Below are 23,375 nucleotides of genomic sequence, written 5' to 3'. Positions count from 1 at the left end.
GCCCCATCTTCTTTAATGCATAAATAGGAGTTACACACAAAAACTCAAACTGTCATTTTGCAAACCCTTCTGTTTTATATTTGCGAAGATTTAAATTTTCCATAACCAAAATTAAACTTCTTGACAGAAAACTAAGTGGGCTTTTTCCATGTCTTATCCCTCTCACAAGTGTTGTGATTCAATCCAATTTATTTCATTATCAATGAACAGAGAAATCCATTGTTAACACCACTATGAAAATGCTTTACAAAAAGTGGTCCTGCAAATTCTTTAGCACACTTCTCCCATTGCATGTGCAATTAGTCCCACTAACTTCACAGCCTCAGAAACAAATGTAATCAGTATGCTGGATAGCTGCTTCTGCTTGAATACACTTGCTTGCAGTAAACTGAATGAAAAAAAGACCATAACCAGATCATAGCCTCACTAGCTGTGTTACAACCTTTTCTACCATTGCCACAATTTATTCTTAAAACTTCTGTAGTTTCCAAATAAAATCAGCACACAAAATCCTTTGCTCTTAAGTAAGTAGCCAGACGTCAGCTCCAGAAAAGCCTGAAGCCATTACATTCAAGTTTCAGAATCCTTACAACAAACAAATTTACACGGTGTATTCAGGCATTTAAATACCCTTATTTTGAAATAACATCAGATGTGAGGAACTGCCCAAGAGAGCCCCTTGACTGAGTTTGGTAATATTGACCAAGTGAGAGTAATCATAAGGAAAGTGCACAGGAGCAAAGTATTTACCATTATTTAGCAGAACCAAGGCCAGGACACTTCAAATGTAAGCCCTTTCTGTTGCTGAAACTGGTGCTAAGAACTTCAACCAGATTTAGCTGTGTTAGTCACCTCCAAAGGAAAAGAAATAAAAAAGACAAAAAGATGGAGATGGAACCTCAAACACTCCATGAAAATATTCACCAAGTTAAAGTCTTAAATATCTGATCTAAAGACTCATAGAACCATTAAGTTGGAGAAAGGACTCTAACCAACATCTAGTTCCAAACCACCTTCCATGGGAAGTGATGCTACCCACTAACATCACTGGATATTGTTGTTCAAAAGTGGCACAAAGTTGTTCAAAGCCCCATCCAACCTGGACTGGAACACTCCCATTCTCTGAGCAACCTGTTCCATTGCCTCACCACCCTCACAGTAAAGAACTCCCTAATACCTAATCTGAACCTGACTTCTTTCAGTTTGTCCCATCGCTACACATCTGTGTGAAAAGTCCCTCTCCAGTTCCCTTGCAGTCCTGCTTGTATACTAGAAGGATGCTCTAGGTCTCTCCCTTCAGTCTTCTCTTCTCTAGGCTGAACAAACCCCGCTCACTCAGCCTGTCTTCACAAGAGGGGTGTTCCAGCCCTCTGGCATCTTCATGGCTCTCCTCTGGACTTGCTCCAACGGGCCAACATCTTTCTTGTGCTGGGGGTCCCAGAGCTGAACACAGCAGGTGAGATGTCATCAGAGTAGAGCAGAGAACAGAATCCTCTCCCTTGCCCTGCTGGCCACGCTGCTTTTGATGCAGCCCAGCACATATGGTCGGCATTCTGGGCTGGGAGTGCACACTGCCACCAACACGCCCAAGTCTTCAGAGCTGCTCTTATTCCATTCTCTGCCCTGTGCTTGGGACTGCCCTAATCCACATGCAGGACCTTGCACTTTGCCTTGCTGAACTTCATAAGGTTTACACAGGCCCACCTCTCTAAAGTCCCTCTGGATGGCATATTTAGCTTCAATTCTTCTCCCACCAGCACTCCCGTAATCCATCAACTTTGTGTTTGAATTGCTTTGGGTCACAGCATTAGTGTGCTCTATGTAGCTACGCAAATTATCTTTCTATTTTATGTCATCTAGGGAGTTGAATTCTTTAAATTTCAACATAGCATTTATGTTTAATAATTCACAGATTGTGTAGTACTTCAGTCTTGTTTCAGCTGCAGGAAAGATGGAAAAGGTCATTATAAAACACGCATCACTACAACTTATGAAAAAGCAACACTCTGGAGAATGGCTGTGCATATTGTATCAAACAGGTTTTACTTTCTGCAGCAAGGTCAAAGGCATAGAAAAATTTAAATAGGGAACATCAACATATTATCCCATATCCTATTGGACTCAGTAACAAAATTTCCAGTCTCCTTAGCAGCACCTGAAATCAGACTTCTGAAAACTGCCTAAAATATGATAATGTTTTCTAGATATTGCGGGCACCCAGGTTACTTAGAAAATTACCTCTGAAAATTCTGCCTTAAATGAATTCCAACAATCACACAGCAAGCCTGTGCTAAAGTCTGATATCAAAGGAGGTGGTGAGCCTTAATGAAGCATCTACTTAAATTCAGGTCATGCTTTAGCAGCAAGCACTCTGGTGGATTATTAGAAGCGGATGCTGTTTAATCTCTCTTACCTCCTGGGAAAACCTGGCATTTAAAAAATCACAGAAGGGGGAGAAAAATGTTCTGTCCCAAAAAGTCAGTTGTTCTGCTTGTCCACAAGGTGTGACATCTTAAGATGTTCTGCCCATCAAAACTGAACATATTCAGTTGAACAGGACAGTTTCTTGCAATCTCTGCAGGCTTTTGGCATTTAACTTTACAAGGATTTACATTTGTATTTTAAACATCTGCTAACCTTCCTAAAGAAAGGATTTGTTTAATTATTTCACATTTTGGTATTTTCAGATCTGAAACAGAGCTACCTGCCTTGATTTTAAATTAATCCTCAGAATCCATTTAAATTTCAAGGACTCCCTCTCTGTTCCAAGGAAGTTGAAGGAGCCCAAAATGTTCTCTGCCTCTGATTAGAAGCAAAAATATTCCGGTGTGACGCAACAGCTCTAGCCTAAAGATTGAGCCTTGAAAAACCTTCTCCTCCCTCTTCCTCAGATTTATTGAAAACTGGTTTAGTTTGGACCTTTTTCACAATCCCATGTTCTGCAGTTCTGCATGAACAATATCTTGATTTGAAGACTCCAGGATGAACGACTCCCCATCCAACAGACTGGCAAGCAAAGATTCTGCATTTTGAGAAGTGAACTGAAACATCCTGTTTCTTTACAGATTTCAGTTCTACAAAGAAACTACACCATTTCAAGTATTTCCAATACTTGGAAATACACCTAAGTCCCATTAGCCACGGACAAGATAGAATGACTTTTCAACTGGTAGAAATTCAGGGTTGCTTTTTTCAGGGAAATCTTTGCACAGAATCTTGCTCTATGAAAAAAAAAAAAAAATAAAAAAAAAAAGCGGGGGGGAGGGGATATAGTGATATAAATCCCTCTGCTATCATACATATATAAAACCCACAGCATACATTCTCCTGTGTTATGTCTGTTTAAGGTAGAATACTGCTTCCAAAAATTTTCAACCATAACATTTCTAACATGAGAAAAATAGAGCAGATGTAATTAAAATAAAAAGCATAGACTGACAAATCTTTCACTATTTTTCAGCTAAGATGACTTATAACATCTAATACCAATCACTAAAGGCACCATAAAAGCTTGCCTAATACTCTGGAATCCAACACTGTGGAAGATTTTGAAACTGAAAACAAAGGATAAAACACATAAAAAAAAAAATCTACATATTTTTTACGTTTTAAGTTCTAGGGAACCAAAACCCAGTAATCATCCATTAGACCATTATTCCTTATCACTCTGAATCTCAAATGAAAAGTTTCTAAACAAAATATACAAGAATAAATTAGATTTAAGTCTATCATGTCCACAAGACGATTATCTAAATCATATTTGAACGAGTTACTTTCTACCTTTCCAAAACTGGATTGAAAGCCTCTCATGCCTTCCTACCAAGCACAGAAAATGCCCTTCTGAAGCCATGCAGACTTTTGTGAGATGAGGATTATGTACTGTCAATTTGTAGTGTTTTGAGCAGGCCAAATTCATTCAATTACAAACCTTTATTTGCTTCTATAGTGCTCTATGGAACAAAAAAACCTCATTCTATTTAATGTCACATACAAAGCCAATGGATATAACTCAGTAACTATCAGAGTTCTGTGTGTGTTACAGTTAACAATAAACTTTTAGATGAATTTTCTTCAATGTCACACACTAGAATTTTGAATTATGAAGCAAATACATTCTTTTTTGATTTCTATATGGAAAGATACAAAGGTATGTCTCTATATCAGTGAGACAGCAATTAGGTGAGGAATATTTTCCTCACCCGATACTTTCTGGGAATACATGGATTATATTTTTCTTTTCACAGGTCTCCTCTGAGTGTTAGAACCAAACCCCATTACTAACATCACAGGAATGCTACTGTTTAATCCTGTAAATGCCACACTGCTAAAATAACTCCTCTTTAGTTTAAAAAAAATACTCTTGAACAGAAAATGATGCTGCCTCTGCAGAAGCATAACTTTTTTTGCATTTCATAAAGCCAACAAAATGTTGGCTCCTTCTGAAACGGATGTATGCTTGCACACTATGGCTGAGATGCAACCACGCTCACAGAAATACCACAAAACTTTTTTTATGGGTATAGATCACATTTTATTTTCATGTGGCACTTTTACTGACAGGCAAACAGATGAATTTTATGGTTTAATAACAATTCTTCATCTTATGGTAATGACACATCTATACACAACATTTCTGTCCATCTTATTTTATAAGGCATCTAACAAAAGCATTAAATGATTTAATGTAGAAAGAGAAGCATTCTTACCTCTCCCCTTTCTTACCAAACTCTTATTACCACTCATATTTATACATTAAAATGCTTCCAGTAAATAGCAAGAAAATGGGGGCTTTTTGTGCTTTAAATTACAAGAGGTCTCAATGGGAACTGCAGATGAGAAGGAAGCACTTGATATTCAGTGGCTCAATCAAGTGTGAAGCTGTATGTGAAACACACATAAAAAGATGCCAGCATACCTCAGGCATCAATTCACAAGTGTGCAAAAGTTCAGGGCTACATTGAAAGCAGACTCCTGATCATTCTTCTTGCATCCTGAAACCCCCTTTTAAGAAGTACTTCTTTTTGTTCATTCTGTGCACATATGCCTCAGGATTTGTCACATGCTGTAAGAACACCTAGGCAATTCTGTTTTAAAAGCTGTGCAAAAGACATTTAACTAGGAGGAATCAGTAAGTGGCTGTAGAAATGCAGATGTCTGTAGTTACATATTTAGAAAAGCATGTAGTGACAAGAAGTTTCAAACTGCAGGTTTTAGACTCAGTATTAGAAACTTTCTTCATTTCTCCATAGTCTGAAAGGTTTTTTTGCAGAATCAGATTTCCTGCCTTTGTGTAATCAATCACAAACTATCTGTTAAAGATCAGGCTTCCTATTTCTTTTTGTTTATCTACCAAGACCACATGGTTACATGACCAAGTGTCTGAAGGAAGAGCTGTCCCACGGAAGTTTATAAGTTTCTTTGACCATCATTGCTTATCTTGAAGAATCATTACAACAAAACAATAACAATTATTGATTACTGCAAGGAAAACTATACTATAAAAATGGAGCTGCAAACCAAATTCAGTGGAAGTGTGGAGTGAGCAGTGACCCCTCATATTTTCCCCAGCGCTGCATTGCTCTGTCTACATATAATAAATCCAAATTTTGCTATATATCGAGATTTGTTTCTCATTTATAACATCTTGAAGGTCTCTTCCACTGGAAACTATTATATTATTTAACATACACGCACAATATATACAAGCATATATAAGTTGGCCAGCTGTCAGGAGCAGCCAGGGAAATTTTAAGGGAACTACGAGAACATAAATTAGTGCATTACATACACACAAGCATTGATTTCAAATGGAAAGGAAAGTGAAATAAAGTAAAATAAAAAGCTCTGCCCAGGCCGAGCCCCCCCCGCGGCCGCGGTCCCGCTACCGGGCCGGGTCTGCGCCTGCGCGCCGCCCGCGCGCTCCGGCCGCTGCCCGAAGCTTCGTGAAGATTCCGGAAGGCTCGGGCCGGCCCTTTCCGCCGCGGGACCGCCCCGCCCCGGAGCTGCTGCCCGGCTTCCTTCCTTCCTTCTCTCCTTCCCTCCCTCCCTCTTCCTTCCGCCGGGCTCCGCTCTCCCGGGCAAGGGGTGCCGCGGTCATGTCGCTGCTGTGTTACAACCGGGGCTGCGGGCAGCGCTTCGACCCCGAGAACAACACGGAGGGTGAGAGCGGCGGAGGGGCCGGGGCTGTGCGGGGAGCGGGGGCGGCTGCGGGGCGGAGTGAGCCCGGCCCGGGCCGCGGGGCTGTCACCCGGGACACCGTGAGGGGCCGGCGCTGTCACGGGTGCCAGAGGTTCGCAGGGCCGACACTGGCTTCGCTGCTGAGGGCCTCTGGGGTGTTGCGTTCATGACAGTTAACAGCGGCTTTTTGGTTGTTAGTTTGGTTTTGCTTTGTTTTTTCGGTGTTTTTTCTTTCAAGTGTGTGGACTGGCAGCAGGTAACCACATGTGTCCGAATGGCACGCTGCTTTTCCAGGTGCCCTGAGCGCTTGCAGTGCTTCTCCTGTGTGTGCTGCGATTCCTGGTGAAACGTATTTAAAGCTCGGTCGTTTGGCGTTTGAAAATTCCGCACGGGCTGCTGAGGGGTGATCTGAGTTTTCAGAAAGCTCGCTCTCACCTGGTTCATAAAGTAACTCTGTTGGTTGCATTTCTAGAATGCCCTCTTTGTGCTATTTTAATTTTTAGCACCCCCCAGGGTTAGAAGTTGTAACATGTTCTAGCCTGTGCATTTTCCGTGGTTTAGAACCGTTGCAATAAAGAGTGTTTGTTTTTCTGAGCTACGTGTTTTTGCATGGAGAGGGACAACATATTGAGTAGGACTTGCTAATGTTAGTAACAGCAAAAGGAGGCACATTTGTGGAATGCTTACATTTACTGATCTCTTCCACCCCCATCCTCTACACTCCTTTGCCCAAATGGCAAAGCAGAGAAAGACATTTATTATTAATCTAAAAAATAAAAAATAAAAAGAGAGGGAAAAATCCTATTAGGATTTGTGACCAGTACACATTATAAAAGTAACACTTCTTTACGGTTTGTGTGATCGAGCTGTAGTAAACTAGGTCAGGTTGGCATGGCCATATGCTAACTCTGTGGTGCTTGAATTGGGGAAAACAATTTCATGACATGAAACCTGTTTCAGTAAGTGGCTGTTACATGTAGTGGAATCACTGTGTTCTAGACTAAGCAATTCTGAAGGTAAATGTAATTAATCACAGATCACTACAGAGAACCAGGTTTTGCATTTGGGTGAACTCTACAAATTTCTTTGACATTTAATGAAAGGACTAATAAAGTGCTTTAAAGATGTAGCAGTAAGGTGACAAGTGTGTGCATGGTAACATCAATTTGGCTATGAAATTGGCATCAAAAAAGCTCCAAAGAAACAAAAACTTAACAAAGTATGGTATTTGTGTCTCCAAAAATTACCTGAGGGTTAGGGAAAATTACTTTGAAATACTTTGGTATTGGATCAGGCTTCAACAACCTGATCTCATACAAATCAGAACTAGAATATGCTTTTATCTGCTTGTATCCTAATTTCCCGGTTTTCCCTGCCCAGTGTGAGAAGGGATCCCTCGTGTCAGACAAGAGCTGTTGGACTCGGTGTGAGTGCAGAGGAGCTGGTGTTTGCCTGTCCTCTAGCAGGGACAGTGGTCAGGCTGCTCAGGGGACAGATGCCACTGGCTGTGCTGAGGCACTGCAGAGCTCCTTTCCTGGCATCCTCTCTCCTGGAGCACGGGAGGCAGCAGCCAAGTGGGATGTCATTTGCTCCACCACGGGCCTGCTGCAGAGCAGGCTCCAGGGAGCGAGGAAAAGGATTGCCCTTGGGCAGAAGGAGGAGCAGGCACTTGTCTGTGCCTGCCTTGAGCTGGAGAGCAGCCACCCCTGAGCTGGCTGATTGTGAGATGGTTCTGGTCTCTAGAAGAGTTGCTGTTACTAACAGCATCTCTCTAGTGGAGGATTACAAATACTCATTTAAGTCCTCTGAGTCAGAAATAATCTTTGCTACAAAACAGGGTTTATTTTTACTCTCATAATGCTTCTAATGACATACTTTCATTCTTTTGGAAAAGAATAACCTCTACTTTTATTTTTTATTTGATTTAACAGTGAAGTCCTGATCTATATGCAAAATAACGGGGTTTTTTCCTTTTTAATTTTCCTGTGTGTTTTACCAGCATTAGCTTTTCATCCTGAAACTGAAGGAATTGATAGAGGTTTATAGATATATTTGTAAATCTTGCTGAAGGACTTATGTCCCAAAATAGGTGAATTTTGAGTTAAGATGGGAACTGATATCTCTTAGACTGTATTAGTGCTTTAGACTTAGGCACTGAATATAAAATAAAAGTATATAATGCAAGGTTTCTTTAAAAAATATGCATATTTATGAAAACGATTACAACAAACAAGTTTGGAATGGGTTTTTGCCTATTAAATATCTGTAGGAAGATTGCTAATAAATTTATTAATCACTTTTTTCTTTTGTTTCCTATTATTTGAATTGTTACTTCTTGTGTCACTTTTAAATGCTTCTAATTTTGCTTTAAAGGGTAGAAAATAGTGTTTAGAGTCAAGTCAGTAAAATACTGTTCATGCAGTAAATATCAGTGAGAAGTTTTATAATCAGCAGTTTTCTCACGTGGAGGGAATACAAGTAAAAGAGAACAGCTGTGCAATGCTGATAAACATCTGTGAGTACAAACACTTTTATTAGTGGAGGTTGTGTTCCAGTGTAGTGTTTGTACAGAATCTATTAGTAATAAAAAGTATTGACATGCTAGAATGTCAGTAGAATAGAATGTGCATGTGGAAGACTAAACTTTGGGTTCAAGTCCTTAGGTAGTTTAGGATACTACAAACATTGAGAAAAGAACTAGGTAATTATGATTAAAATCATGAAGTCATGATTTGCATTCAGAGACTTTTTTTAACAGAATACTTCTTGATAGAAAGATCAGGTTCAAATAGAAGTATTTGAAGTGGTAAATCAATATTTTATGTCTTTCAAGTAGCCATGGGGGACACTTCCTAATTTCTGTAAAATTACCATTATTGCCAGTATTATCATTATAATAAGTATAATCATTATTACCTCTAAGGCCTGATTACTGATGAAGGCTGGGGATGGACCATAGAAAGTTTACTTGCCCCATGTGAAAGTAGTAGTTTGTCTTAGATACCTGCTTTCTAGTTTGTGTTGTATAGTACTTAAGAAGAAAGACCTGATTATTTATGTCTACTATATGCACTCACCTTTTTTTGTGGAATCTGGATTTTTCTGAGTAATGATGTGCACTCGGGGAAGTGGGGCAGCTCATGACATACATGAATTGCAAATGTGACATTTTTGCTGGGATTGTAAACGTATGAATAAAGATTCTTGGTATGCCTTAATATTAATAATAATCATTGTCTTCTAGGTTCATGCACATACCATCCAGGTGTGCCTGTTTTTCATGATGCTCTGAAAGTAAGTATGCAGCTATCCTTTTAAGTATTATCTTTTTGTTTTTTCATCTTTTTATTTCTAGATTTTTCAGTGTTGAAAACTGATGTTCAGCCTGTCACGAACAACCCCATGAAATTAGAAAAGCACAGTTACTCATTTCCTGAAAAAGAAATTAAAAACTCCACTCATATGGTCTAAATGCCATGCAGGTCTAGATGACTTGTTTCCTGTTGATTGACTGACTTTAGGTCTCTCAGCAGTTTAATTAGGTCCTCTAAATAGGACTGTGGAGCCATTGAGAAGTTTCATACTCTTTCAGTTAATTAACCTGTTTGGAATTTAGAGCAGCTGCTTGTGGTCTAATGTGACCAGGGCACTAATGTGTATGTGACATTTGTCTGCTGTAAAAAACAGTCATGTTCATTTAATGAGCCAAATGAGGATGTTGGTTAAATTGGGGTTGGTCACCCACGCCTCTTATGCAGCTGTCCAGGATTCTTGGGCTCCATCTTCAGTGCTGAATTAAATATACCTGTGACAGGTCTCCCTCCAGTGCTTAGGCCAACTGCACAGCCCATCCTTGGTTCTGTGCTAAACTGTTTGCCCTCTTCAGGATCTACTAAGTGCTGACAGAGAATTGTTTGAGACACAACTGCTGAAACACTACTGGAAATCATTCTAATAATTTAATTGTGTGTAGCCAGAAATCTGGTGTCCAAAAATGGAGTCTGGCACTTTATTAATAATGTAGCTTAAATGATTTTTCTTAGAAACTAAACTGCTGTTTAGCTGAGCTTTGAGGAGTGTGAGTCTTTTGGTTTTTTTCCTGGTACTTAGGAGCCACTTCTACTGGAAGTGCATCTCGTACCAACAGTGTGGTGTCTTTTGGCCTTGTGAAAGCTTCTGCATTTGTGCTGGGCAGTGTGTTTGCTGTGAGCTGTTGTTTATATTGCATTACCTGACTCTGGAATTGGCCATTGTATGCCACTGGCAAATTGGGACAAATACTCTTAGATCAAATACTGTACAGTTGCTTAGACTATGGTAACTTTTTTTTTGTACTATAAAAACTATACCTGTACTCAGACCACAGTACAAAATGCTTCTAATGTAATTATAAAGAGAGAAATTATACAGTTAGCTCAAAGAAACTTATGTTTACTCTCTTTCATATTCACTGTTTATAAACAATGCCACTTTCCCTCTTCTCCTTATCCTTCCTCTTGATCTAATTAAAAATGATCATAGTTGCAAATAAGCAGTTTTCTTCCTGCTGTAAGTTCTAGATAATCTAGGTGGGCAGGATGAACCTTTTGTCTCCTTTCCATGTGGAAATGGTTAATATTTTGAAGGTATTTTAGAACCACCTACCTAACACCCATTGTATTGCACCACTTAAGCTTTGAAAGCGGTGGTGCATTAGTCAAACTGTTGCCTCTGATAAGGTTCTTTGAGTTCTAAGATATATTATTCACAGTGGCAAGGCAATTTGCTCTAAAATTGAATTTCTGGTTTATATAATAAAAAGTGCTCTTGATTGATGTAGTTGGATAGCTGTGCAATGCACGTATCCAGCTCTTTTGGTGGGAAATAAGCAATTGAAATGTTTGAGTGGTGCTCAAGACAAGAAAGAAAAAATCCCTATCATTTTTGGAAGAGGGCTTGTGCATTGGGCCACAGGTGAGCCTGGTCTCAGGTGTAGTGTTTGTTTGTTTTGATTGTGTGTTACTTTATGAGGTGAAGTAACATTTCTATTTTCTGCTGTACAGAGTTGGCACCTAACTTGTCATGGAAGTATTGCCTCACATTTACTGAACTTTCTGATTAAGGCAGCATCAGCAAACTAGAGGACTTCTCTGGCTTTTAAAAATGCTGATGATAATATTGTCCACAGAAGAGAAGAAAGCAATTGCTAATTTTGATGTGCCACATCTTTTAAAGCAATATAATAAATATTTTGCTTTTTTTAAGCCGTTGTCAAGTCTGGTAGTCATGCCTGTGTTATTTCTATTCCAAAATGTTTATAGGGCTGGTCATGTTGTAAGAGGAGAACAACAGACTTTTCTGACTTCTTAAGCATTGCGGTATGTACTCATGATTATTTATGATTTTTATACTTGTCAAGTGAAAGTGATTAATATTAAATGGTGCATGTGCTTACATGTTTTAAATTAGCCTACTTCTGTTAAAACTGTCATAATTCTTGTATGCTCTATTTTTCTTCATATAATGCTGAAGTCAAGGCTCATTTTCAAGCTGTAATTATTAAAATTATCAAAATAGATTTTGATAGAGCTATTTGCTAATAAAGAAGGGTGGTCAATATTTATTGCTGCTTTGCTTGACTACAAAAAAGTATGCATTTTTCTTTTAACTTACATCCAAAAGGAGAATATTTTCCAATTCAGTGGCAGGGTTTTCCTGCAGTCAGTGTTTAGAATGGGCTAAAGGAGAAGATGGTGCTTAAGAAATGAGTCATGAAAATTTGTTGCAGTTTTTGTTAATTGTTTAATGCACACAAACTACAGTGCATTTATATATCAATAACAATGATATATACATATCATTCCACAATAGGGCTGCACAAAGGGTCTCCATAACAGTGAGAAACCTCCTGAACCTGTTAAACCAGAAGTCAAAACTACCTCTGAGCGAAAGGAGCTAGCTGAACTGAAACCCAAGTTTCAAGAACACATAATTCAGGCACCAAAACCATTGGAAACAATTAAGAGGCCAAGGTACGGTATATGAAACTTAAGGTTTTCCAAATTTGTAGTCAGTTGGCCAAGTTAAAGCTTGTTTGGTTATTCAGTGTTGTGCATTTCATATAGTGTAAAATTTCTGAAATTAACCTTAGAGGACCTTGGTTTTGGTAGCAGTGATGAGCTTCAAAATATAAGAAAAGAATTCTGATTATGGCAAAGAAGTACTTGATCTTTCAGCACTTGGATCCACAAGAAGCAAAAATTTAAGTCTATAACCCTATACATAAAATGCCACTAGAAGCTGTGTTGTTTTAAACAGCAATAAAAATAATTTGGGGGTGCTTGTATTTAGATGCCTTAGTATCTCTGATTTATTTTTTGTATTTAGGATTTCTAGTTGAAAGCCAAGACTACCTTCTAAGTTTCTAGTCTGTTTTTTCATAAACAGTAAGGATTGGCATTTACAAATGTAGTTTGTTTGTTGAAGGCAGGTTTAAAAGGAAGAGGCTTGTGGGAAGATTAAAAGTTACTACTTTGTCTTCTATTAATTCTTTTTCATAAAGTAAGTTGACACTAATACATGGCCTTTTCTAGCCCAGATGAGCCAATGACAAATCTGCAGCTGAAAGTGTCAGCTTCCTTGAAACAAGCTCTCGATAAACTGAAACTGTCATCAGAAAACGAAGGGAGAAAAGGTAAGGAGGCAGAGAAATCAAGTAAGTCTGTGATGCTACGTGTCACACAAATAAATGAAATGCTGATCTTGTCATTTCTGAAGTGATAGTTTCATGTAATTGTTCTTTTTCTTAATAATCTGGGAAGTGCCTTCCAGTCCAGGGAATGATGATTGAGGTTCAGATGTGAATAACATGGAGACTTGGTTGTCAGGAGCAGTACATTGTCCTTAGCATTGTTTGAACAGTGTCTTTTCTGTGATTTCCTGGTTAGAGTGGACATAATGGGAAATACTCATTTCTGAATATGTAACTGGCAGAGTTACCAAGAAATGGACTTTACTTCCTATTGTTACAGAGACAGTATCATATAAAGCCTTCATAAATCTTTGAAATTCCTCCAAAGACTAGTTGGTTCTCCCTTGTCTGTTTTTCTCTTTTTTTCTTCTCAGATATTGTTTGGAATTTGGTTGCAGAACTGTGCTGCTCCTTAAGAAACTTTATAACTTCAACCTACGCTTAGGGTTATTTTATGCTCTTTTGTTCTTGTGCCAAACTAATTTAGCTCTTCTTTCTCCATGGTATCCAAATTATTGCCTTGTGTGTATTTATAGACAGCAGTTGAAGCCTTTTACATTTAGTTTTACAAAACTGAACAAGTTGAATGATAGTTCACTTCTCCTGTGATTGTAATCATCTTCTTCATCTTTATTTACCCCACTTAAAATGTGTAAAGATATAGAGCCTAGAATTTGATGCCTAGGTAATACAGCTTTTTGAATGTTTCATTGTACCTCTCTGGCAGATTTCAGTGTCAGGCAGAAAATAGAAGCTTGAAGAGGGAGGTTTTTCTAATCTCCTCTTTGGCTCATTTTAGTTCTTAATAAAAGCAAAGTGTTCAGTAGATTATACAATACATTTTCTATTTTCATAATATTTTGTTTTCAGATGAAGATAGTGATGAAATCAAGATTGGGACGGCATGTAAAAATGCAGGCTGTTCGAAAGTAAGTGTTCAGTTGTACTCTAAATCCAGCTGATCAGCTATTAAGTGAGCATTGTTTGGTTTTTATGTACTACAAGTTTATTTACAAAAGGCACAAGGTCCATTGGGTTTTACAAATGCAGATTTGATAACACGCTTTTGTATAGACAAATGTGAGTTGTGTGCAGAAAGTAATTTTTTTTTTTAAACTATCACAAACTTCTTATTAGTAAGCTTCTCAAATCCATGGTTCTAATGTGTTTTAACATATTAAATATAATATTGGTGAGAGGTGGCTTGCTGATAACACTTGAGTTGCTCTTGATAATCTGTGTATAGATAGAAGCGTCTACATATTTTAGTCAATGATTCCTGCAAGAAAATTTTAAAAGTCAGTGTTTTAACACTTCTAGCACCAAAATTAGTCATTGTATTACATAGTCATTTAAAGTGAAAGGTGACACATTTGCATTGTGCAAAATGAGACAGTAAGATTTAAATAGCTATTTTACCTGACAGACTTTGAATTATCTATTGAAGCTCTGGTGGGAGGAGAACTTTGGCAGTCTTTGTACTGGGAAGAATTGACCTGATGTTCAGTGGCTGAGTTGTATATTGCTTATTTTTCTTTCTTTTGAGAATCCATGTGTTTTATGAATAATGAATTTAAATTATTTTCAAGTTAAGTTCTTGTTTTCTCTGAATGCTCAGAGCATTTTAAAGACAGAAGTCCGAGGATCTGCAGTGACCTTTATGAGCACAGATTGTGTCACCATTGATGTGTGCCATTGAACTAAAACAGGGTAGGGGTTCTTACCAGTGCCAGAGAATCTTCTGTGGAGGAAGGTTGAATGGCTACTTTGAAAAGCTAGGGCAAGCATTAGATCTAGATTATTTACCCAAAAACTTTGTCAAACTTTGGCCATTATTTCTGGGTTTTGTTGTTTTGTTTTGTTTTTTCTTTACTCCAAATCCTGTAATAGTAATGCACTTTAAATGCTTTGTCCCACCAGACATACGAAGGACCACACAGCGCAGAAGAAGTATGTATATACCATTCTGGTGTACCTATATTCCATGAAGGGTTAGTATTCAGCTCACTTCCATTTTTGTACCTGTGTTCTGTGAAGGGTTAGTATTCAGTTAACTTCAGGTTTTTTCAAGTAGTCTGTTGTGTGTTCGTGCTTTCTTTGTAGATGTTGCCTTAATTTATTCTGTATTCCATCTTCAGTCAAAAATGGCAGTGCTAAAGTAACAGTAATATTACATAAAGGAAAGATCTTAAAGGTTCACAGTAAATAGTGTCCTAAATATTGATTGTTAATTACTTTGCAAACTTTCAAGGATGAAGTATTGGAGCTGTTGTAAAAGAAAAACTTCTGACTTCAATACGTTCTTAGCTCAAGAAGGCTGCACAAGAGGAACACACGTATGGACTAAAAAGGATGCAGTAAGTAGCATTAAGATTGCATTCTGTAACTGGCCATTCTGAATTTTGGATACTGAAATGTAGCTTGTGGCTTGATTATTACTGTAGCTGAGCTGTTACAGATCAGTACCTCTGACATAATGTGGAGGATACTGTGCACAGCAGGAAAACTGAGAAATGGAGTGAAGTAGTCTGTGATACAGGTATACTTGATTCTTTAAGAAAATAATGGAATATAATAATGGACCAAAACACTTGAAAAACATTTGGTCACAACATGGATATAGGTGAACACAAAGTTCTTGTTACAAATATATTGTCTGTTGCTGAGGCAAAATGTGTTTGACTCTGGAAACATCAGGATTGTTTAACAGATGAAAATAAAGATAGAAAAATTGTAGTTTTGTTACCTCATTCTAGAGCAATTACTTCACAAATCCTTTACTTCCTCTAAATTCTATAATTGCTGCTTGCTTTGAAGATTTGTATTTTTGTTCAATAATTATTTGCAAGTGCAGACAGTAGAGATTAAAAAGTAGCTGAAGTCATGAGCCTAAAATGTAGAAAAAGAGAGTAAAGAATTTACCTGCATTTAAATAAACCATGTGTATATTAATTGTGTATTGAGATAATGGGTTTCTATCCAGCAAGGGGGTTATTTACTTAAGCTTTTTGTTTTTATTTTGAGGGTTTTTTCACAATTTCTTTTTTCTGCATCAGAGAACAGAGGGTAATAAATATTTTTTTGCAGGAATATGAAGCACTCTTGGTGGCATGGCATTCTTTCTCTTCATTCAGTTCCTTTCTGTAACCTGCTGGCTAACTGTGGTCTTGGAAAGGAAGTTGATCCACAAAGTAACTTTTTGTTGTAGTTTGAGAGGGAGATACTGAAATACTTAACAAAAAGAGTTGCAAGTGGAATCTAGCAGTCTCCTGTAAAGATGAAATATAGTCCTTTATTAGCTATTATGCTGTTAATCTTGTAAAAAAATACTCTAATGTAATTCTAAATTTTTTTTTTTTCCCCTGTACCTTTTTCCTTATATAGGGTACAAAAGTAGTTCCATGCAGACATGATTGGCACCAGACTGGAGGAGAAGTGACTATATCTGTATATGCTAAAAACTCTGTCCCTGATCTGAGCTACGTAGAAGCTAATAGCACAATGGTGAGCCTCTACCAGCTACTTGAACCTAGGAAAATCTGTTCAGCTTTATTTACAAGGCAGAGATAGCATAAGACTCTCTTTTGAGTAACTGCTTTTCCTTGGCATTTGTTTTTGTTCAAGTATGTATAGCTTTTTTTCTGCCTTCTGTTTGAACATCTGCACTTTCATGTGTGGGTTTTTTTAAAAGCGGCAATACAATATGCAAAAAAAAAAAAAAAATTAATTTGACTTCCATAATTAAAACCCAAGTGTGACGGGTTTGCATCAGTGTATGTATAAATAGTTACAGATTCAGCATTTAGTTGTATGAGTTGATGTTATTTGATACCATTCTTCATTGTATACTGTTTCACAGCTACTAATATTAAACAAGTGTTAAAATGCTTCTCTGATTTCTTTATCTAAAATGATAAGCTACCAGTGGTCACTGTTGACTGCAACTCTATTAGAATCTATTAAAATAGATACTTGCTTCTATTTCTGAGAAACAATTTTATCACTTTGGTCATTGTAGGATCTAAGTCCTAACATGGTATATTCTGTTTAAACGTGCTTGAGGTGTCAGATGTTTTATTAACATGATAAAATTTTCTTATTTTCTGTTTTTCTTGTTAAGGTAAATATCCATATTGTATTTGAAGGAGAAAAGGAGTTTCATCGCAGTGTGAAGTTATGGGGAGTAAGTGTAAAAATATTTTTTCTATTAAAAAGAAACAAAAAAACCCCAGAAAGAAATCAAAACATAAGCTTTTAGCTTCTCTTTCAGAATGGTTTGTTTTTCCTCAGTACTGTTATTTGAATGAATTTCTGTTGCATAGCATTGAGTAATTGCATTTAAATCTGAATAAATTGACCCAGGAGATCCAGTGTGTGACATCACAATGGGCACTGCTTTGTACAGAAAGTGTCCTTCCACCTTCCTTTCTGATCCCAGCGCCGTGGTAGTGGTGTTGTAGAAAGCCCTTGCCTACATGTGTCAGCTAATGTATATTAGATATGTTTATGCCATAAACATTCCGTAACTTGGGAATGGGAAACAGCTGATTTTTCAAGATACCAGAGGGATCTTCATCTACCTAAATATCTACTGAAATTTAGTGATGAGGTGCCCCCTAACTTAATTCCCCAGTGTCTGTCAATCTGTTAAATCGAAGTGTGAAATCCCTTTTCTGTTCCAGGTGATTGATGTAAAGAGGAGCTACGTGAACATGACTGCTACAAAGATTGAGCTCACTATGAGAAAAGCAGAGCCCCTGCTATGGGCTAGTCTGGAGTTACCAGTATCCAACACACAACCAAAACAGGAGAGTTCAGATAAATAACAATTTCAAGAGACAACTTATTTCCCATGATGAAGTGGTGACTTGCTACTGTAATCAAATATTTAACTTTTATATCGATTCCTTTTTTTTTTTTAATGCTGGTTCATCTGTTCCCTTCTAGAAAGAATTTTGACGCACAGTAAATGGGGGTTTAAACTTGAAAGGGTTACAGTTATTTCTGCTCTTGCTCCCATGGGTGTGTTTGTGCTAGATGCAATGTCTCCATGGGAATTTAGAGTAAAACAGCTATTTCCCTTTGCTTGCAACCTTCCCTACCATGCACTGATTATCCCAGTAGATGTGCTCTCTGTTCACAGTGGGTGTCTTTGTTTTTCAGCTGTTCTGTTTAGACTGGATGCATTTGGTAACCTGTGTTAAATTCAACACTGTTATGAAGCATATAGTAATGCAGATAGAAAAATCTGAGTTTGAACTGATTAGCATGCAATTCCACATATAGAGTAAAAGGTTCCATAAACAGAAGTATGAAGTACACATGTAGACCTCTGTGTTCTGAAACAAAAGTTTGTTTCAATACCTGTTGGCTATAGAGGGATGAAATGAATGGTATTCCAAGGATTTCAGTACTTGCTGATTCCTGCTGTCTTTCATGTATCAAAGCAGATCAGGTTAAAATTTTTAAAAAAGGTGGCAAGAAGGGAATTTTTTTTTTACTGTTTTGCATTTGCTATTTGAATAGTTAAATATGAAAGCAAATGGACAGCGAAATGGCTGTATAACTTAGCATTTCAGCTCTGAAGAGTATGCAAACAGCAAACTTTTGTAAAATTACCAAAGTGCTGTATATATTTGACAGCCTTTAGAATGTATAGTCTGTCCTATTTTACAAGATTGAAAATCTCAAGACTCTTCTCAAAGTAGGTGGATATGTGTAGTAGGAGAAGCCAGGACATATTACAGGTGTCTTAGTAAAACAATTTTTCACATAGATGTGTGTATCTCTTGACTCTGAGGATGGCCATCTAAGACCTGTAGTTATACACAGGACAAATCTTCGGAGAAACAACATGCTTTGAAATGTCTGCCTCAGTACTTTAAAAGGATACTGTATCTTTTCAAGAGACTGTAATTAGAAATCAAGACCTTAGGTTTGTTTTCAGGCCATCAGTAAAGGTATGTGGCTAAAAATAGGATAACTATAAAAATGAGATTTTTTATCCAAGCAGCAGCACACAGAGTAATGTTGCTTTCTATTTTCGCTTGGAGTAGTTTCTTAATTTTGGCTTGCAGCTGAAATAAAAATGTTTTAGTATAAAAGTAATAAAAAATGCACACCATTATTGATTGTGCCTAATCCTATATATGTAAACAAGAGGTCTTGTTTAAATGAGGTAAAAAGAGAACCATGTTGAAATGCAAGGATGCTCATCTGCCAGCCTTGGCAGGCCTGGAGTAGTGTTAGGAGAAGCACAAAGTGTAGTGAAGGCATTCTGAAGTGGAGATTTCTAAGAATCTTGCTGTTTTCTGATAGGTATGATTTGACTTGAGCTCAGACTTCTGTCTCTAACAGTACTTGAAGTCCTACTTCATGCTGAAAGTAGTAGGAAATATATTACCAAAGAAACCATCCCTGAACACCAAGAAAGTAACACTGGTGATACAAGCATATATATATATATAAAAATATATAAAATAGTTTTGGTGCTTCTCTACCTTCATTTTAAGATCCTTTGTCCTTGATTACTTAGTTTGAGCATGATTGTATACTCTATACTTGGGCCCTCCTAAAAATTTTCAGCTCTAAGTTCCACTGTATAAATTCTGTTAACCTCTAATAATGCCTTTCTTTTCCTCTTCTTTTTAAATTTGAAAATATCAAGTACTGTAAAGTGATAGGGTACAAGCTTATAAAACGTGTGCCTGCCACGTGGTCCTCTGAAAATTGAACAGATGTTCTTTGTGTTCTGAACCAACAAGTGGAGTACTTATTAGTATGAGACTGAGAACATTAGTGGATGAAAAATTCTAGATATCTGTAGCTACTAGCATGCCATCTGTGTTTGTGTGTGCAGAACTCTGAACTTGGACAGCAAAATTAGTAGTGCTTAAATGCCAGGATAAAGTTCTTGTTTAACAAGCAAGTTCAAATGTGTCTATCATATGGCTATATGTCTAAAAACTGTGGGAAGCATACATTCACTTAATTTGCATCCTCATGTGCAGGAGGTTTACATAATGTAAAATCCATTTTAAAGAACTACATGGAAAATGGAATTCCTTTGAAAACAGAATTTCTGTTTTTAAATAAGTTGTCTTTTGCCTTAGTGCACTAAACCCTAAATGGAGAGAAACGTGGATGAAGGGGCCATCTGTGTGAAAGCTGCAGCCTTTGGGATGCTGTTACTACTCCTTACACTCTTTCAAGCTATGTTCTGCTCGTAGCTTTGTCACCTTGGCCAAAAGTGGGAGAAAGCTCCTGTAAACACAGTCCCCAGTTTTGCTTTTGTGTTTTAGTCATTCCTCCTGCTTTTCTGCTCTTCATACTTTCAGCACAAAACTAAAGATACTTCAGGTGTTCTAAAATGACTCTCCCCATCAGCGGCAATACAACTACTTTTAAAATTTACCTATTTTAGAAAGCAAGCAAAGAACCCATAAAAATGCCTCCAGCTTTCGTCAGGCAAGAATGTATAGATTTTGCTATAACAGCATAGTTTCTCTGGCCTGGGATGCTTTTCAAAATAAAAAGATAAACCTTCAGATGGCCTAGACTGCCATAAACTGTCTGTTTAAGTGCAGCAATTCTTAGCAGTTTTTTATAACCATATGTCTGCATCTATCCTGAAGCTGCAAGAGCTGTATCACTCACTGAATTAGTGTTTTTTGAGCAGTTGCTCTCAACAGGCTTCAACATGGCAAAGGTTGATCCTGGTGTTCCATGAAATGACATCTTTACATGCATAGTTGTAGCAGACACTTTGATTATTGGCTTGGCTGTAACTTTTATTAGTAAATGTGGAGAGAAGGTGAGGCCAATTGTAGTGTACTAAACCAATCATGATTGATACTTTCCCAAAAGGAAGATTTGTCAAGTAAAGTGATTTTTGACCACAGGCCTTCACCTGTCTAATAACATGACACTAAATTGGAAGCCAGTATGAACAAGAATACCTGGTGTTGGACTTGTCTTTTTTTCATGCTTTCGGATGTTGTGCTCTGTTTATCAAATTGATTAAGTTGATGCAGTCTAACTGTATTTTTTTTACATAGGTATTAAGAGTTGTAATGTGTTTCATTATGGGTTTACATGTTACACATGTAGACAAGCATGTTACACGAGTCAGAACTGACTGTCCAGGTGCATATAAAACTTCACCTTCATCATCCATTCGTAATATGAAAAGTTGCATGGGTGTACAAGTTTATGACAGAAATCTTAATCTTTTCCCTCATGTATAAGCTCATTTTCTTATCTAACACAACATATTTTGTACCAAACGTTACATCCCAGGTAGCAAGTGATAGAATGAGAGGAAATGGCCTCAAGGTGTGTCAATAGAAATTTAGCTGGAATGTTGGGAAAAATTATTTTCATGGAAAGGGTTGTCAGGCATTAGAACAAGCTGCCCAGGAAAGTAGTGTAGTCGTCATGCCTGGAGTTGTTCAAAAAAACATGGATATGGCACTTAAGGGCATGGCTTAATGGTGAAGAGGGTGCTGGTGCTACCTTGGTGTTGGTCATCTTAGAGGTTTTTCCAGTCTTAACAATTCTATCATCTGTAACAACATTTCTTGGAGGAATTGGAATTTATGTGAAATGCTAATACACCACAAAGCACAGGGCCGATCAGCTACTCTGACTCTTAGGTCATACATGGAACTGATACGACTTGACAAAAAAATCTTACATTGGATGGTATTCTGGATTGTGTACATTATCAAGTCACCTTTTCAGTAGTTTAGGAATTAGTTTTACTAGGAATTTTACCTTGGAAAGAATGTACCTATTCTACATAATGATGCATTCTTGGCTTGCATTCTTTAAATATGGCATGAGTATTGATTAAATACTGTACCTGTTAATGATCAGTCTTTCCCAGTCTGCTACTAAATTTTTTTACTTCTGTCAGGAAGATCCTTTTTGAAGTAATGAGTTCTGTGTCTGGAACACTGTTTTAGGGTGGTAATAATTTTGCCATTCTAAGAGTCTTGAATTACAGTTGAAGAGGAGATGACTTTTCGCATGGCTGTTTGATTCTGCGCGTTCATAAAACTTACACACAGAAATTAATCTCATGTCTTCGTGCTCTAGTTTTTTTCTAAATGTATTCAATAAAATTCTTATTACATGCTGGTTGCATTTGGGGTTGGTGCTTGACTCCTTTTGTTATGGGTGAGAACTTCCATGTTAGTTTGCAATGTGGCTGTTGAAGGAAAATTTAAGTGGACATTTTCCATATGTGAGTCTATATAGGAGGGAAAGTGCATTGCCAAGGGGTTTTTCCCCATCTGTAATTCACTTCTTTGTTTGTTGCTTTCTAATGCTACAGCCCAGTCAGGATCTGTGAGTTTTGCAGAAATCTGAGTGTGGTTACTGATATGGGGGCCTGTCTTATTCACAGAAATAGTTCAATCCCAAGATTTTTGAGTTGTCACAAACTTAGTGGAAGTGGAATAATTCCATATAGATTGGCTGTTTCTAGAGTTGCTGAGTACTGTTACTTGGATGTTTGTTTCTGGTTTCTTGGAAAAAGAAGATGCTTTCCAAAACTTCTGGCTCAGTGTAGAAAAGGGTTCACCTCTTGAAGCCTTATATCTTCTATGATAATAAATACCTGGTGTTTTCCCAAAGTTTGGGTAGATGTTTTAATCATAGGGTAGCCAAGGTCTTGTCACAGACATTACAAACTAATTCACAGTTAGATGAGTGTTAAGCAAAAAAGGAGGCATCCTTTTGAATAAAATATTTTTGTTACGTACTACAAACAAGTGTTTGAAGCTTTAGTTCCTTGTTAAATTTTAATGAAAGCTGCATTGCAACAAAATGCATTTAAAGCTACCTGAAGGTAGATCTGTTACCTTACAATGACCTATGAAATATTTTTAGTCTAGAAACCTTGTTCTCTGAAATGTGATTTAAGCCTATGATAAATATTGATACTGCAATATTATTGCTGAATGCCATGCTTGGGAGAAAACTAACCTAATGTGTTTCTAGCCTAATGTGCTTAACCTAATTTGTTCCTCCTTAATTGGATATCAGGCTTGTGTATAAGGAGGCAGAATTGATACTGTGTGCTTCTCTACCCCAAGGGACTTAATTTAGGATTTTTTCATGGGAATGCCTTGTTACCAGGTTGTATCTTTTTGTATGTAAACAACCCAAATTTTAAATATTGTACCCATAGTGAAAGCAGTTAAAATTTGGAGTGTCTACTGATGAGCAAAATCTACTATAAAGAGGTAAACCTACTATAAAGAAGTAGTTTAAGTTCTTTAACTGCAGGTTTGTGAACTGGAAGCTTGTTGGCTCTTCTGGTACCAGTTTTACTGGATAACTTAGGTGGGATGCTTGTGCTTTCCAAGAGCACTTTACAGCTGTAAAGAAGAGAAGGTTGGTGAATTGAATGGAGGCTATTGAAATGTAGTTGAAAATAAGCTTTTAAGAGAAAGATTGTCAC

At 37.4% G+C, this 23,375-nt stretch overlaps 1 protein-coding gene across 1 annotated transcript; it reads left to right on the top strand.

Annotated features, from left to right (window-relative positions):
* The first annotated feature begins 5,903 nt into the window (after nt 1-5,903).
* On the top strand, nt 5,904-22,054 carry CHORDC1 (cysteine and histidine rich domain containing 1). The gene is made up of 11 exons (XM_079304372.1): nt 5,904-6,159; nt 9,422-9,471; nt 11,478-11,534; nt 12,028-12,188; nt 12,750-12,850; nt 13,778-13,836; nt 14,828-14,898; nt 15,159-15,264; nt 16,292-16,411; nt 17,028-17,090; nt 17,590-22,054. The coding sequence occupies exons 1-11, from the start codon at nt 6,096-6,098 to the stop codon at nt 17,731-17,733; spliced, it is 996 nt and encodes a 331-aa protein (XP_079160498.1). The 5' UTR covers nt 5,904-6,095; the 3' UTR covers nt 17,734-22,054.
* Nucleotides 22,055-23,375: the final 1,321 nt, after the last annotated feature.

Source organism: Erithacus rubecula, assembly GCF_903797595.1.
Source record: "Erithacus rubecula genome assembly, chromosome: 1".
In the NCBI taxonomy this organism is placed as follows: domain Eukaryota; kingdom Metazoa; phylum Chordata; class Aves; order Passeriformes; family Muscicapidae; genus Erithacus; species Erithacus rubecula.
The sequence above is the reverse complement of the archived record's forward strand: the minus strand, read 5'-3'. Positions and strand labels throughout refer to the sequence as shown.

Bases quoted from the DNA above. Each gene is read 5' to 3' on its own strand.
- CHORDC1 (XM_079304372.1), top strand. From the start codon at position 6,096: ATGTCGCTGCTGTGTTACAACCGGGGCTGCGGGCAGCGCTTCGACCCC. The intron at 12,189-12,749 runs GTACGGTATATG...GGCCTTTTCTAG, and splicing joins GAAACAATTAAGAGGCCAAG to CCCAGATGAGCCAATGACAA. The intron at 16,412-17,027 runs GTGAGCCTCTAC...TTTCTTGTTAAG, and splicing joins TAGAAGCTAATAGCACAATG to GTAAATATCCATATTGTATT.